Here is a 13,457-nt window from a genome sequence, read left to right as displayed (position 1 = left end):
GGATCAGCAATAGCATGGCCATCCAACGAGGTAATGCTCTTGGGCACGCTCCCAGTCGACAACGATTGGGTCGATTTTTTTCACGCATAGTTTTAGGTTTTGTACTAGAATAGTTTTTAATTAGGGTTCCGTACCCAAAGGGTATAACGGGACCCTATTGTTTTTGCTCCTTTGTCGGTCTGTCTGTCCGTCCGTCTGTCACCAGGCTGAATCTCATGAACCGTGATAGTTAGAGAGCTGAAATTTTCACAGATGATGTATTATTGTTGCCGCTATAACAACAAATACCTACTGAAACGCTGCACTATAAAAACTAGAATTAAATAACTATTTGGGGAGCCCCCATAAAACAAACGTGATTTTTTTGTCCGTTTTATAAATAATGGTACGGAACCCTTCGTGCGCGAGTCCGACTCGCACTTGGCCGGTTTTTTCAATTTAATCGATATTTTAAATTCGGTAAAAGGTAAAATCGATTCAATTACTAATGGGAAAACGCCCATCCCTCATTGTAACCACGACAGTACAATGAAACAATCACAGTAGTTATCACTTTTAACTAAACTGTTACTGTAAACTTAAGAAATATGTTAAAAATATATGTTTTTCTGTGTCTTATTGGATTTGTTCTCGCGGATTCAAATGGTAAGTTTACCTTTACTTAATTAAATAAAGTGAATTTGTTTGTACTATGTTTAGTTAACATAGGTAATATTCATAGAATTTGTCCTGTTGGGTGCGGTTGTCTAAATATTTTAAAAGTCAAATATTAACAGTGGAATTCAGACTGGGTTTTGATCTAAGCAGCTTCTATGAGAGCACCAAATTGCGCACGATAAGCTTAACACTTAATCCCAGTTTTCTTACTGCGTATTTAAATAACCGACCATCCATTGTATTTCAATTAGAGATTATTTGACATTATTTATATGAAGCTAATATCAAACTCCATATCCAATCGTAAAACAACGGTGGATCGGTTATTGAAATCCAAGTCTGAAGAGACGGTAATCCGCCCCGATCAGGGAGAGATCATTTTAAGAAAGAGAGTTTGCCTTACCCCCTGTTTCAGAAAGAGGATCTCACTAATCTTACGAATACCACTTACCTATGCTTTTGTCTGACTAATGGTGAGATTAACGTATGTAAATTAATAAAAATGTAAAATTACAGCTAGCATGACGTTCGCGTTCGAAAAGGTTGTGATTTCGCGGACATTTTAGAAATGTTCGCACGCAATGTGTTACTGTTTGCTAGAGCAAGTACGCCATAAGATACAATTTTGTTCGTCGCAGTGCCGCACACCGATTGAACCTCCTATTAACAAAGCTTTACTAATAAATACTAATAAATTCTGAAATGGTTTCTTCTCCGGTCGTATCGGATTGCCGTCCCATTGCGCTATGAGAGTGAAGGAATAGTGAGTGCACCTGTCATCATCCTCCTACTCTTATTCCAATTTTATTTGGGGTCGGCTCAGCATGTTTTCTTCTTCCATATTCTTCTATCTGCCGTCATCCCAACTCGCATACCTCAATCTCAATTCTCTCAAACTTCGAGCTCGCATCTGACGTCGCACCCGCCCGTTTTGGTGCGACAACCCTTGTACATTTCCCACAGGAGCCAGGTGCTGCTCCTGCGCGTCGCCTGTGGGGTACCCCTAGCCCTATCGCTTATATTATTTACTCTCTCCATGCTGCAGATGTTTTATCATGAGTTTTATGGTCGGCCGTCTGCCTGACACCAACCTTCTTTGGGAATGCTTTTAAGGTGATTTACCCGTCACCGTATGGGTGGCCCAAAGTGCAGATGTTATGCACTAGCCTTTAGGTTCCCTTAGTCGCCTTTTACGACACCCACGGGAGAGAGATGGGGAGGTCCTATTCTGATCCGAGACCGTCACGGAACCTAACGGAACGTAGTGAGTGCACCTGTGTCTGCGCAAAATGTGTGTGCACTATATGTCCTGTGCAGATGGCTGATTTCCTTCGAACGATTGGACGCCATTATTATAATGTTTATATTATATTATTTTTAGGTACCAGTTACCAATTAACCAAAATCACAATTTCCATAAGGAAAAAACACAGTAACCAAATAACAATCAGTATATTATATGCGTCATAATATCATTTAAAATAATAGAGTAGGCATGTGTATACTGCGGTTTCACTCGCTGCCCTAGGGAAGTACTTTGAGCATACATTTATAGGCCAACACGGATATATAATGTGTAACGTTAAGAAAACACTGATAGGTAGCAATTTATATATACAGTTTTCTATATAATGTATGTATTTTAGTTTGTAAGGTATCTATGGGGCTGCGGGATTGTTCGAAACAGTTACCGCGGCTCTGATACATAAAATGCCTGCGAAGGAACAAGACGGGTTTTAGTCAGTAAGAGTCTGACACTCCCTCACGCTGCTAACCCAAAAAAAATGCCTGTGGGTTATCTACAAGACGGACTAATTACATTTTATTTTTTTACTACTCAGTGGGGCATAATAATATGCATATAAGTAACTTATAGTTTTCACTGATTTCAGACGAGGGGCAAATACATTTTACGATCGGTCATTATCAGTCGGAAACTGGTCATACTTACCTCACTTGTGAGGTAGAAAAAAAGGAATATACTGTCCACGAAGGGGAACAATACAAAATTGTTGTAAACTATTGGAATCATTTTAAAAATAAACCATATTTTGTCAACGATGTTACGTAAGTAATAGTTATTTTAGCTAGGCACGTTCTAGCTTCCACTCGGTTTCACACGCGTCCCGAGGGGATTACTTCTCGTAAATTGATGCTAAGTTTCATCAAAATTCGTCCCGTAGTTTTTGAGTGAAAGAGGAACAAACATTCATATGAACTTACAGACTTTCACGCTCATAACATTGGTAGGATAAATATTTAACCGACTTAAAAAAAAGTCTTGAAAGTACCACGTTTCATCATCATCATCATCCTCCGAGCCATTTCCCAAACTATGTTGGGGTCGGCTTCCAGTCTAACCGGATTCAGCTGAGTACCAGTGCTTTACAAGAAGCGACTGCCTATCTGACCTCCTCAACCCAGTAACCCGGGCAACCCGATACCCCTTGGTTAGACTGGTGTCAGACTTTCTGGCTTCTGACTACCCGTAACGACTGCCAAGGATGTTTAATGACAGCCGGGACCTACAGTTTAACGTGCCATCCGAAACACAGTCATTGGTGTCTAAGATATACTTAGAAAGTACATACAAACTTAGAAAAGTTGCATTGGTACTTGCCTGACCTGGAATCGAACCCGCGCCCTCATACTCGAGAGGTTGGTTCTTTGTCCACTAGGCCACCACGACTTTTTTTCTTGAAAGTACCACGTTTCGTTTAACCGATTTTGACGCGGTTTTCAGCATAATATTGTCATATTGTCTAACATATTTACAGACTCATTAGAAAGTTAAGGTATACAAATCATCATATTCTTTTGAAAAATGTTTCTTTTCTAACAGCATGAAACTTTAACATTTTAAATTAAAAATAACTCAGTGACCTCTTACCTGTTCTGTACAGATGTGAAAACAAAAATAAACCAGGAATAGTTTTGGCTAAAAAAGTCAATAAGTCAATATCAACTGTAAGTAAAAGCGAAGTTTATATTTATTCGAACCTTATTGCATAGCTCATCATCATCTCCCGAGCCTTTTCCCAACTATGTTGGGGTCGGCTTCCAGTCTAATCGTACACAGCTTTACTCAGCTGTTACAAGGAGCGACTGCCTCTGACCTCCTCAACCCAGTTACCCGGGCAACTCAATACGCCTTGGTTAGACTGGTGTCAGACCTAGTGAATAGCTGTGACACAAAAATGACCTGAAAAGGTGTGAGGGCCCAGCGCCGTGCCCTGGCGGCGGCAGTAGATGCTGCGAGAAATCTTTCGCTTCTGGCCATAGTGTCTCGCATGGTCGTGGCCGGAGATCAGCCACCCTGCGACGACAGTCGCTCCTTGTAAATCACTGGTACTCAGCTACATCCGATTGGACTGGAAGCCGACCCCAACATAGTTAGGAAAAAAAGGCTCGGAGGATGATGAAGAAGGAGGTTCTCAGTTTGACCTGCATGTATGCATGCCTGCATGACTTCCGTAAAATAAAGACTTTCTCTTACAGTTTACAGCTCAAACATGGATGCGTGATAATTGGAACTGCACAGTATTCACCCATAAAAATATCGAACAATTTTTACCTCGTGTAAAGCATCCAATATACACTAATGATACATTTGCTGGGGCCTATTGTTCTATGAAAATCAACGTCGCACGTCGTGAAAGTAAGATCCGTTCTTAATCTGTAACTAATAAAATAAACAGGATTTTTTTTTGTCCGTACCCTAAAGGCTCAGTTACTACTGAATCGATTTCAAAAAAGTATTTCTTATTGGAAAATTACACTATAACCTAGTAACAGAAATTTTAGAATAAGGAATGAAAATGCATGTTGTTTTTCTTCCCTCGGTAATAGAATAACAATTCGCGGAATAGCTAGTTTCTGTTTTTTTTCCCTTAATATACAAATTGCATGAGAATCTACAAAACCTTAGTAGCTTTTTAAAGTCCAAAATCCAAGGTAAATGAAATTAACTTAAAAAAAGCTGTTTTATCAAATAAAAAAAAAAGTCATGATTCCACCTCTGTAATAGCTGCGTTTACTGTAACTTTTTCATCCTATCTACTACTATCTGAATGATATCTTACAAGTACCATTACCAATCTATGATATTAGATAATTACATTTTGAAAATTTTTTTGAAATCATATTTTCCAGAATTTTCAACATATTTTTGTTTCTCCTATCCGATTATCAGTCACAGCAGCTGGATCTCAAATAAGCAAATTTGCCAATTGCGCAGGACATATTAAAGTGCACAAGCATTTGCAGACACAGGTGCACTCTACTCTACATGTTTTTATTATTATTTTAGTTTTGGAATTTTAGTATCAACACGTAGCTAATTCTACGCTACTGTGCCGTGGGTCCATACTATTATAACATTACTGGCCTCCGCTCGCGGCCAGCTTGGTGTGTTAATAAAAAGTAGCCTACGTGTTAATCGGGGGTATCAAATCGGTAGATCTATTTTTGCGCGAAAGAATAACAAACATATATCTATACATTCTTACAAACTTTCACATTTATAATATGGATTAGTAGGATTTAACATCTTTTAAACTTAATGCAATAAAAGTTTTGAGTAACTTTGTTAAGACGGTGCATATTATTTTTTATGTTCTCAGGCCCGCCACAAACGATCCTCGTCAACAACATGGTTTTGCCAATACGTTTTAATCATCGATCTAAAGTAAGCTACCTCTGGACAGCCAAGTATCGCTACGGGGACGGTGACCTCGTCAACGCAACATGCGCCAACTTTCAGAATACGGACAGTGTTACGATAAGCTACTTCTTTGCTGATAACCTCAGTGGTTAGTACCTATGTATATAAATATATATTGCGTCCAAGGCCGATTTCACATAGGACATCAGCCAACTGCGCAGGACATATTATAGTGCACAAGCATTTGCGCAGACACAGGTGCACTCACTATTCCTTCACTCTCATAGCGCAGTGGGACGGCATTTCTACTTGACCGGAGAGAGATCAAGCTAAAGACTGACATTAACGTGCTCTCCGATGCACGGGTGAATCAATCACCAACTTCCAGACTACGGGCTGCTTTGTGAAAGCCTTCTAAAATCCACAAAGCGATTTCGGCCCGACCCCGTGCTTAGCAGCCGCCCTTGCGACAGCTAGACCAACGAGGCAATAACGACGAAGTAAAATAATCATTCTTTGTTACTTACCCTTTCAGATCTTTTCAACAGTTCAGAAGAAACGAAAAGTGTAGCTGCAGGTTTCATTACAGAAATGCATGACGAACACAACGGTTCTGTGATGACATGTTCGTGTAAAGGTCAAGGTGATCATACGCTTGTTGTTGTCATGGTCACGTTCATCTTAGGCAATTTCAAATGTAAGATTTTTGTTATCATTATTTTCTATCTACTTTATTATTTTGTGTCCGTCAACTAATTAAAAAACTAGGTAGACAACTAATTAGGAAAATACATAATGTCTTTATGTATTTTTATGTGTTCTTTGGGTAAATATTGATTTAGTTTAGTGATTTAGTACTTTCTAAATATATCTTGGACACTAATGGCTGATAAAAAGGTGAAGGAAAACATCTTGAGGAAACCTGGACTACAAAGTCTGAAATCAGCAACCCGCATTGAGCAAGCGTGGTGATTAACGCTCAATCCTTCTCCGTGTGAGAGGAGGCCGCAGCCCAGCAGTGGGACGATAAAAAGGTTGTAACAGTAACAGTAGCATTGATTTAGTTTATTTTGAAATAATGTACGTACAGTTTATTTTAAGTTGTAACTACAAGTTTTACAATACTGTGCCTACACCTCAAAGATGCCTCAAAGTTTATAAATGACTCTTAGGGTCCCGTTATATTGTAATATTTTGCATTAAAAAGTTTATCGGATTGCGTTTAAATTGTAAGAACTTTCAGTGTCAAACAAAGACATCCAAAATTACTTTGAGGTATATTATTAAGATCACACCTTATTTCTACTGTTAATATAGGTATTTTATTTTGATTTTTGTCTTTATTTTTATTAGGGACTTTTAAACAATGTACAGGCCAGTCCCATCGGACCATATAAACTTACTAACTACTTTTAAGGTAATAAATAGACTTACTATCTAAAACGCAACAATGCAAACTTAATTCCTATTAATTAACCTTAAATTCTTTTAACTTATTTTTGCAGATAATAATCAAATGACAGTCAAAATTAACGGGAAGTATCTAAGATATTATGTAGCTGATAACAATTCTTTTTCTGAAATAGAATATAAATCCACGAGGGGTGAATTCATAACAGTTGTATGTGAAAAAAAAGACCCGAATACAGTATTGCAAATTCTGGAAGCGAAAAATCTTAGCGGAGCCACTCAAAAAAGTAAGAAACATTCTACTAACTGTTTCCGGGGTTTTCGAGCGTTCCGAGAGAACTACTTCACGTACTATCAGAGCATAAGTTACATGAATTTTATGTTGCAATTTTAACATCAAGAAAAATGGGAATGAAAAGTCTAGGAACTTTGTCGTGGTGGCCTAGTGGGTGAAGAACCAACCTCTCGAGTATAATAATAATAATAATAAGCCCCGCAGGGCATCTGAGGCGGATGACGGGGAGTAGCGACCCCGCGGGGCTATATATCCGAGTGCTCCAGGGAGAGTATACTGTCCCCCACCTCCGGCTTGCCGGAGTGAAGCATGACGGGGGTTAGGTCTCCCGCCTCTTGGCTTGCCTTCATCGGCCGGTCAGAGTGGAGTCGCTAGAGCAAGGTTAGTCCTGCTCGGAGGGTAGGTGCCTCGTGGTAAGTGGCGAGTGGGCCGGTGATGCTGGACCCACAGGGAGCGCGTGATCTGCGTTTAAAGTCCGCCGAGGTATCCTCACCCTTCTCAGCCGCTCATGTCCCTGTTGCCCTCTTGTTGCTTTTCAGTGACTGATTCCCGGGGGCCCAGTAAGTGAGTTGGCGAGTCTCCACCTGCCATTTTAACATGTATTTAATACATTGTCATCGGCAGGTGCCATAGTTCCCGTAGTTTCCCCATTCCTAGTCCATTAGCATCCCATCACAATAGCCCAAGTAGTTTTCATCCATAGTTAGCAATAGTTTAGCACAGAACCGGGGATTGTCCTTGGGTACATTTCTATAGTGTATACGGGGATAATCGTCGGTTTTGTGTCGCCATTTCATTAAAGTTGTCTCAAAAGGGCTTCAGCGTGTTGGCTTCGGCCCCACGTTCGCCTTCCAAAAATCCGGGACTCTGTAGTCCCGTGGTCGGTCAGAGACATACAAGGAAATAATAATAAATAAATAAAAATGTTTTTATTCATCTCCACAAATTACATATTATGCACGAGGACAATCTTAAGTTAAATATACAAGTTGACAGTTGTGAGATCTATGTAATTTGTGGGAGATCTGGAGTCTAAACTAAGCCAAGGCCTGTACTATAGAACTCCAGGCCCCCCATGATATAATAGTTTTTGCTAATTATAAGTCAACGAGTAGGTACATGTTAAATGTGTATGTGTGTGTGTATGTGACGGTGTGTGTATGTGTTTGTGTGTGTGAGTGTGTGTGTGTGTGAGGGTGTGTGTGTGTACGTGTGTTTGTAAATGTGTCAATATACGTGCTATGCATGCTATACTATTTATATATATGTTATACAAACAAAACTACCTTACCACTTCTACAGTATGAGGGCGTGGGTTCGATTCCACGTCAGGCAAGTACCAATGCAACTTTTCTAAGTTTGTATGTACTTTCTAAGTATATCTTAGACACCAATGGCGGATAAAAAGGTGAAAGAAAACATCTTGAGGAAACCTGGACTATAATCTGAAATCACCAACCCGCAATGAGCAAGCGTGGTGATTAACGCTCAATCCTTCTCCGTGTGAGAGGAGGCCGCAGCCCAGCAGTGGGACGATAAAAAGGCTGTCACAGTAACAACACTTGCGCAGACTTAGGTGCACTCTTTATTCTCCATCCGAACGAAAAAAATAAAGTTTATTTTTATGGGATAACATCAAATGACCCTCCTGCTGTGGGTTAGCAGCAGCGTGAGGGAGTGTTAAACTCAAACTGACTAAAACCCATCATGTACTTTCGTAGGCCTTTCATGTACCAGGGCCGCGGTAACTCTTTCGAACAATCTCGTAACCCCGGTCTTAGTCCTGGTTTGCCCCGCTGGAGCCAGAAAGTCTGATAACCAGTCTTACCAGGGGTATAGGGTTGCCAAGTAACTCAGTTGAGGAGATCAGATAGGCAGTCGCTCTATGTACAGTAAATTGCACATTAGTGGTAACTGTCATGCACCTTAACTCAATAGGAATAAGTAAGATTTTCCTATAAAACTGTTACCACTGACCTGAAGTTGACTGTACAACACTGGTACTCAGCTGCATCCAGTTAGACAGCAAGCAGCAGTGTGATTCTATAAGACTTCACTCTAAACTTCGCATCTGAATCCGCCGTGAGTTACTACACTAGCGCTACTCTTGCGAGCGTGTTTGCGAGTTGAACTAAATTAAACTCGAGATTATGACAGATAAAGTATGAGATGACTTTTAGAACGTTTTGAACCGAATGCGAAGTGAGAGTGAATAGCGAAGTGAAATGCGAGTTTGTTGTCTGAATTTTATAGAATCGACGTACTGATCACAAAAGGCTATGCAGACAATAATGAAGTATTTATTTGTATTTCAGATTCGTCGATGACGTCGACAATATTATTTGAGAGCAGCGAAAATGTTGGTAAAAAGTTCAGATGCGGCCTAGACTCGGAGAACAAGGGACAAATTGTGTTAATAGAAATTAAGTTTTCTATTGGAGAATTGAAAATAAGTGCAGGTATGTAAAACGTTTTTATATCTGTCGTTTGTGTGAAAATAGATATGGTAAGAAAGAATGTTACTTGTGAGATGACGGCAGATAGAAGAGTATGGAAGGAGAAAACGTGCTGCGCCGACCCCAAATAGAATTGGGGTACCAATTTGAAAAAAAAAACTATTACTTATGTAATTTGATAGGTAACACTAGTCAACAAAATTTTCCTTTTTTATTGCATCCAAGGTGAAACATATAAATTTTTGCAGATTATCTATCACAGAATCGAAGTCTAGAACACAGGACTGCTCTAGCAGTTCTAGTTTTGGAGAAAAACCAATCTGAAAATGCCTAAAAACGCTTTTTTAACGATATTTAAAGCCATTTTTCTACAGACACTATTTTTTTTTCGTATTTTCTAACTAAAGAATCATTTAGTACTGCTCTTCTCAATTCAAATCCAGTTTACTTTACATCAGTACGAGTGTCCACTCTCGTGATATTTTTTTTCAGCTACGTCGTACGATTTTCCTTACATTACTAATTGACATTTTAGTATGAACAAAATACACCGTAAATGTAAAATGGTATATCTTGAGAAAGAAAACTCGTAATGATGTAAAGTAACTGGATTTGAATTGAGAAAGGTATTGCCTAAAAACGCTTTTTAACGATATTTAAATATCGTTAAAAAAGCGTTTTTCAGATTTTTCAACAGCATTTTCAGATTGGTTTTTCTCCAAAACTAGACGTGATAGAGCAGTCCGGTGTTCTTGACTTCGATTCTGTGATAGATAATCTGCAAAAATTTATATGTTTCACCTTGGATACGAAAATGCTGTTGACTAGTGTAATTGAACCCCATGATTCATTTAATAATTATTTCATTTATTTGCATAAAATGTTTTACAAGAGTTGGTACTAGACACATTCCGTAGTTATTAAACTGCAGGCAAACGAGAGAAAACAACACAAAATATAGGTAACATTTGCAAGACAAATGAAAGGAAACAGTTAACAATTTCATACGGGACAGGTTTTATGAGCATAGAAATATAATGGGGTTTTAAGTCCAAAGCTAAAATTTTCAAACAAATAAATATTTCCTTCTTTTTAGAGTGTTTAACTAAAAGCTTTTTTTAGTTTTTTTTTGGATTTTGGACAGTATTATAAATAAGGATTTGACCTTTTTTAGAAAGGGGTAACTTTTGGGGGCTGTCTTACGTAATTTTCTCGTTCGAAAAGTGCTGTTTTTCAGTCTAATTTGAATAAACGTCTTTGAGTTTCAGATTGAGTACCTATACCTTTTAAGGGTTCTGTACCCAAATGGTAAAACGGGACCCTATTGTTTTAGCTCCTTCGTCCGTCCGTCCGTGCATCCGTCTGCCACCAAGCTGTATCTCATGAACCCTAATAGTTAGAGAGCTAAAATTTTCACAAATGATGTATTATTGTTGCCGCTATAACAACAAAAACTGAAACTAGAATTTAATAACTATTTTGGGGGGCTCCCATACAGCAAACGTGTTTTTTTTTGTCCGTTTTATAAATAATGGTACGGAACCCTTCGTGCGCGAGTCCGACTCGTACTTGGCCGGTTTTTCCATTGAGTATCAGTAGGTACAGTTCTTTTGTGGGCAAATAAAATATATATATATATTTTTTCAGATCTTCACCCTATAGATGTGCAATTAGAACCGAAAAGCATAGCCCTGGAGCTTTATTACTACAGAAAACTTAGGGTTATTTACTACGATTTTGAAGTAGGCCAAACCTTAAATGTTGTCTGCAAGAAGCTTTTCGAGAAAAACGTTCCAATCATGAAATTAAAGTTAGAGTATCCAGCTGAAAATATAGGTAAGTTGTTGTCTAATTTATTTAAAAACTAGCTTTTGCCCGCGACTTTGTTCGCGTGGAATAGTGACTTTCGGCAGATTTTAGGTTTGACCAATAGATGGAGAGATAATAGAGAAGACGCGAATGGCCTTACTACAAAAACTTTAACCCCTGTTTTACACTTGTCTAATAAAATTTTGGCTGCAAAATGAACCGTATGTCAATGTCATAATTTGACATTTTTTTAGACAAGGCATAAACTGACGTTTAAAAGTTTTTGTGGTAAGACCATATATGTCCGGAATAAAATTTATTTTTCTATTTTTTTTGTAATAAAAACTATCCTATGTCCTTTCTCAAGTTCCAAACTATGTCTGTACCAAATTTCAAACAAATCAGTTCTGTAGTTTAGGCGTGAAGAAAGGACAGACAGGCAGACAGACAGAGTTACTTTCGTATTTATAATATTAGTTAGGATTGTAGTATTTCATCTTTACCTGCCTCGTTGGTCTAGTGGTCGCAAGCACGACTGCTGTGCACGAGGTCTCGGGTTCGATTCCCGGGTTGGGCTGAAATCGCTTTGTAGGACTTAGAAACTTTCACAAAGCAGCCCGTAGTCTAGAAGTTGGTGATTGATACACCCGTGCATTGGAAAGCACGTAAATGTCTGTGTGTGATGTCGGATTGCCGTCCCATCGGGCCATGGCAGTGAAAAAATAGTGAGTGCACCTGTGTTTGCGCAAATGTTCGTGCACTATAATATGTCCTGCGCAGCTGGCTGATCTCCTAACATGAGGACATCCACCATGACCGCAATCGACCTTGGACGCCATTATTTTTATTATTAGACTTTAGATAGGCACGGTAGACTGCAAATCAGTGGTAACTGTCATGCTCCTTAATTCAATAGTAATAAGTACGATTTTCCTATAAAACTGTTACCACTGACCTGAAGTTGACTGTACTATAGATAATTAATAATTTTAGATAAACTGTATCCTCAAGAAGCAAGGAACATTTCACATTCATTCGAATTAAATGAAAAGAATGAAGCTACAAAAATCTCTTGTCAATTGAGAGAAATGGCGGGAAACGATGAATCTAAATTAATCAGAGAAATCCGAGTTATTCTTCGGGAGAAACAAATAACCACTACTTCTACTACGACTACCACCACTTCTATGCGTAAGTAATTTTTATCGTTAGAATCGCTGTCACTCGAAATACATATAGACAGTTGTTACCTAATTGCTACCACCTACCATTAGTTGCTACCAATTGCTACCCTCGTGGTTTTGAAGATAGGTATTCACCATTTAAAGGTGACAGCCATTCAGATATCAGGATGGCTGTCATTTTTCCCTGTGTGTGGTAAGTATTGAGTTTTTTTTTCACCCCGAGTTGCTACCTAATTGCTACCCTCTAGCGTTACATTTTGGACTTCATCAATTTCACGGAGAAAAAGATATTTAAAAAAATGCTATTTTTTTATATATTTGTAGCAATTAGGTAGCGGCTCTCGGTGGCCTAGTGGGCAAAGAACCGACCTCTCGAGTATGAGGGCGCGGGTTCGATTCCAGGTCAGGCAATTACCAATGCAACTTTTCTAAGTTTGTATGTACTTTCTAAGTATATCTTAGACACCAATGACTGTGTTTCGGATGGCACGTTAAACTGTAGGTCCCGGCTGTCATTGAACATCCTTGGCAGTCGTTACGGGTAGTCAGAAGCCAGTAAGTCTGACACCAGTCTAACCAAGGGGTATAGGGTTGCCCGGGTAACTGGGTTGAGGAGGTCAGATAGGCAGTCGCTTCTTATAAAGCACTGGTACTCAGCTGAATCCGGTTAGACTGGAAGCCGACCCCAACATAGTTTGGGAAAAAGGCTCGGAGGATGATAGGTAGCGGCTCTCTATATGTAATTGGGGAGGATCGGTGGGGAGTGACAGCGATTCTGACGGTAACAAGTAATTCTGTTACCGCGATTTTACACTGAGTTGTAAGTTACTTCTGTGAAAATTACGTAACTTCGGTAAGTTGTAAGAAGTTCTGAGAAATTACTGTAAGCGACTTATGAAACGGTTTTACATTTGCAAATTCACTTTAAGTTACTTACGTGAGTAAAACTTACAACTATAAAATACGCCTTTATAACGTAAAAA

The 13,457-nt window shown here is 39.0% G+C and overlaps 1 protein-coding gene across 4 annotated transcripts in view; it reads left to right on the top strand.

Moving 5' to 3' along the window:
* LOC124643696 overlaps positions 1 to 13,457 on the top strand; it is a 40,833-nt gene that overhangs the window by 23,758 nt on the left and 3,618 nt on the right. For 2 of the 4 annotated variants that reach the window (XM_047182733.1, XM_047182732.1), the window contains exons 1-10: positions 528 to 645; positions 2,550 to 2,724; positions 3,561 to 3,624; positions 4,156 to 4,315; positions 5,280 to 5,468; positions 5,856 to 6,017; positions 6,826 to 7,017; positions 9,341 to 9,484; positions 11,129 to 11,317; positions 12,284 to 12,481. In XM_047182733.1, coding sequence (XP_047038689.1) covers positions 588 to 645; positions 2,550 to 2,724; positions 3,561 to 3,624; positions 4,156 to 4,315; positions 5,280 to 5,468; positions 5,856 to 6,017; positions 6,826 to 7,017; positions 9,341 to 9,484; positions 11,129 to 11,317; positions 12,284 to 12,481 — 1,531 coding nt within the window. In that variant the 5' untranslated portion in view covers positions 528 to 587. Of the gene's footprint in view, positions 1 to 527; positions 646 to 2,549; positions 2,725 to 3,560; positions 3,625 to 4,155; positions 4,316 to 5,279; positions 5,469 to 5,855; positions 6,018 to 6,825; positions 7,018 to 9,340; positions 9,485 to 11,128; positions 11,318 to 12,283; positions 12,482 to 13,457 lie in introns of those variants that run through there. The other 2 variants (XM_047182734.1, XM_047182735.1) reach the window with 2 other exon arrangements.

The sequence above is a fragment of the Helicoverpa zea genome, chromosome 28 (genome assembly GCF_022581195.2).
Source record: "Helicoverpa zea isolate HzStark_Cry1AcR chromosome 28, ilHelZeax1.1, whole genome shotgun sequence".
Taxonomy (NCBI): Eukaryota; Metazoa; Arthropoda; class Insecta; order Lepidoptera; family Noctuidae; genus Helicoverpa; species Helicoverpa zea.
The sequence above is the reverse complement of the archived record's forward strand: the minus strand, read 5'-3'. Positions and strand labels throughout refer to the sequence as shown.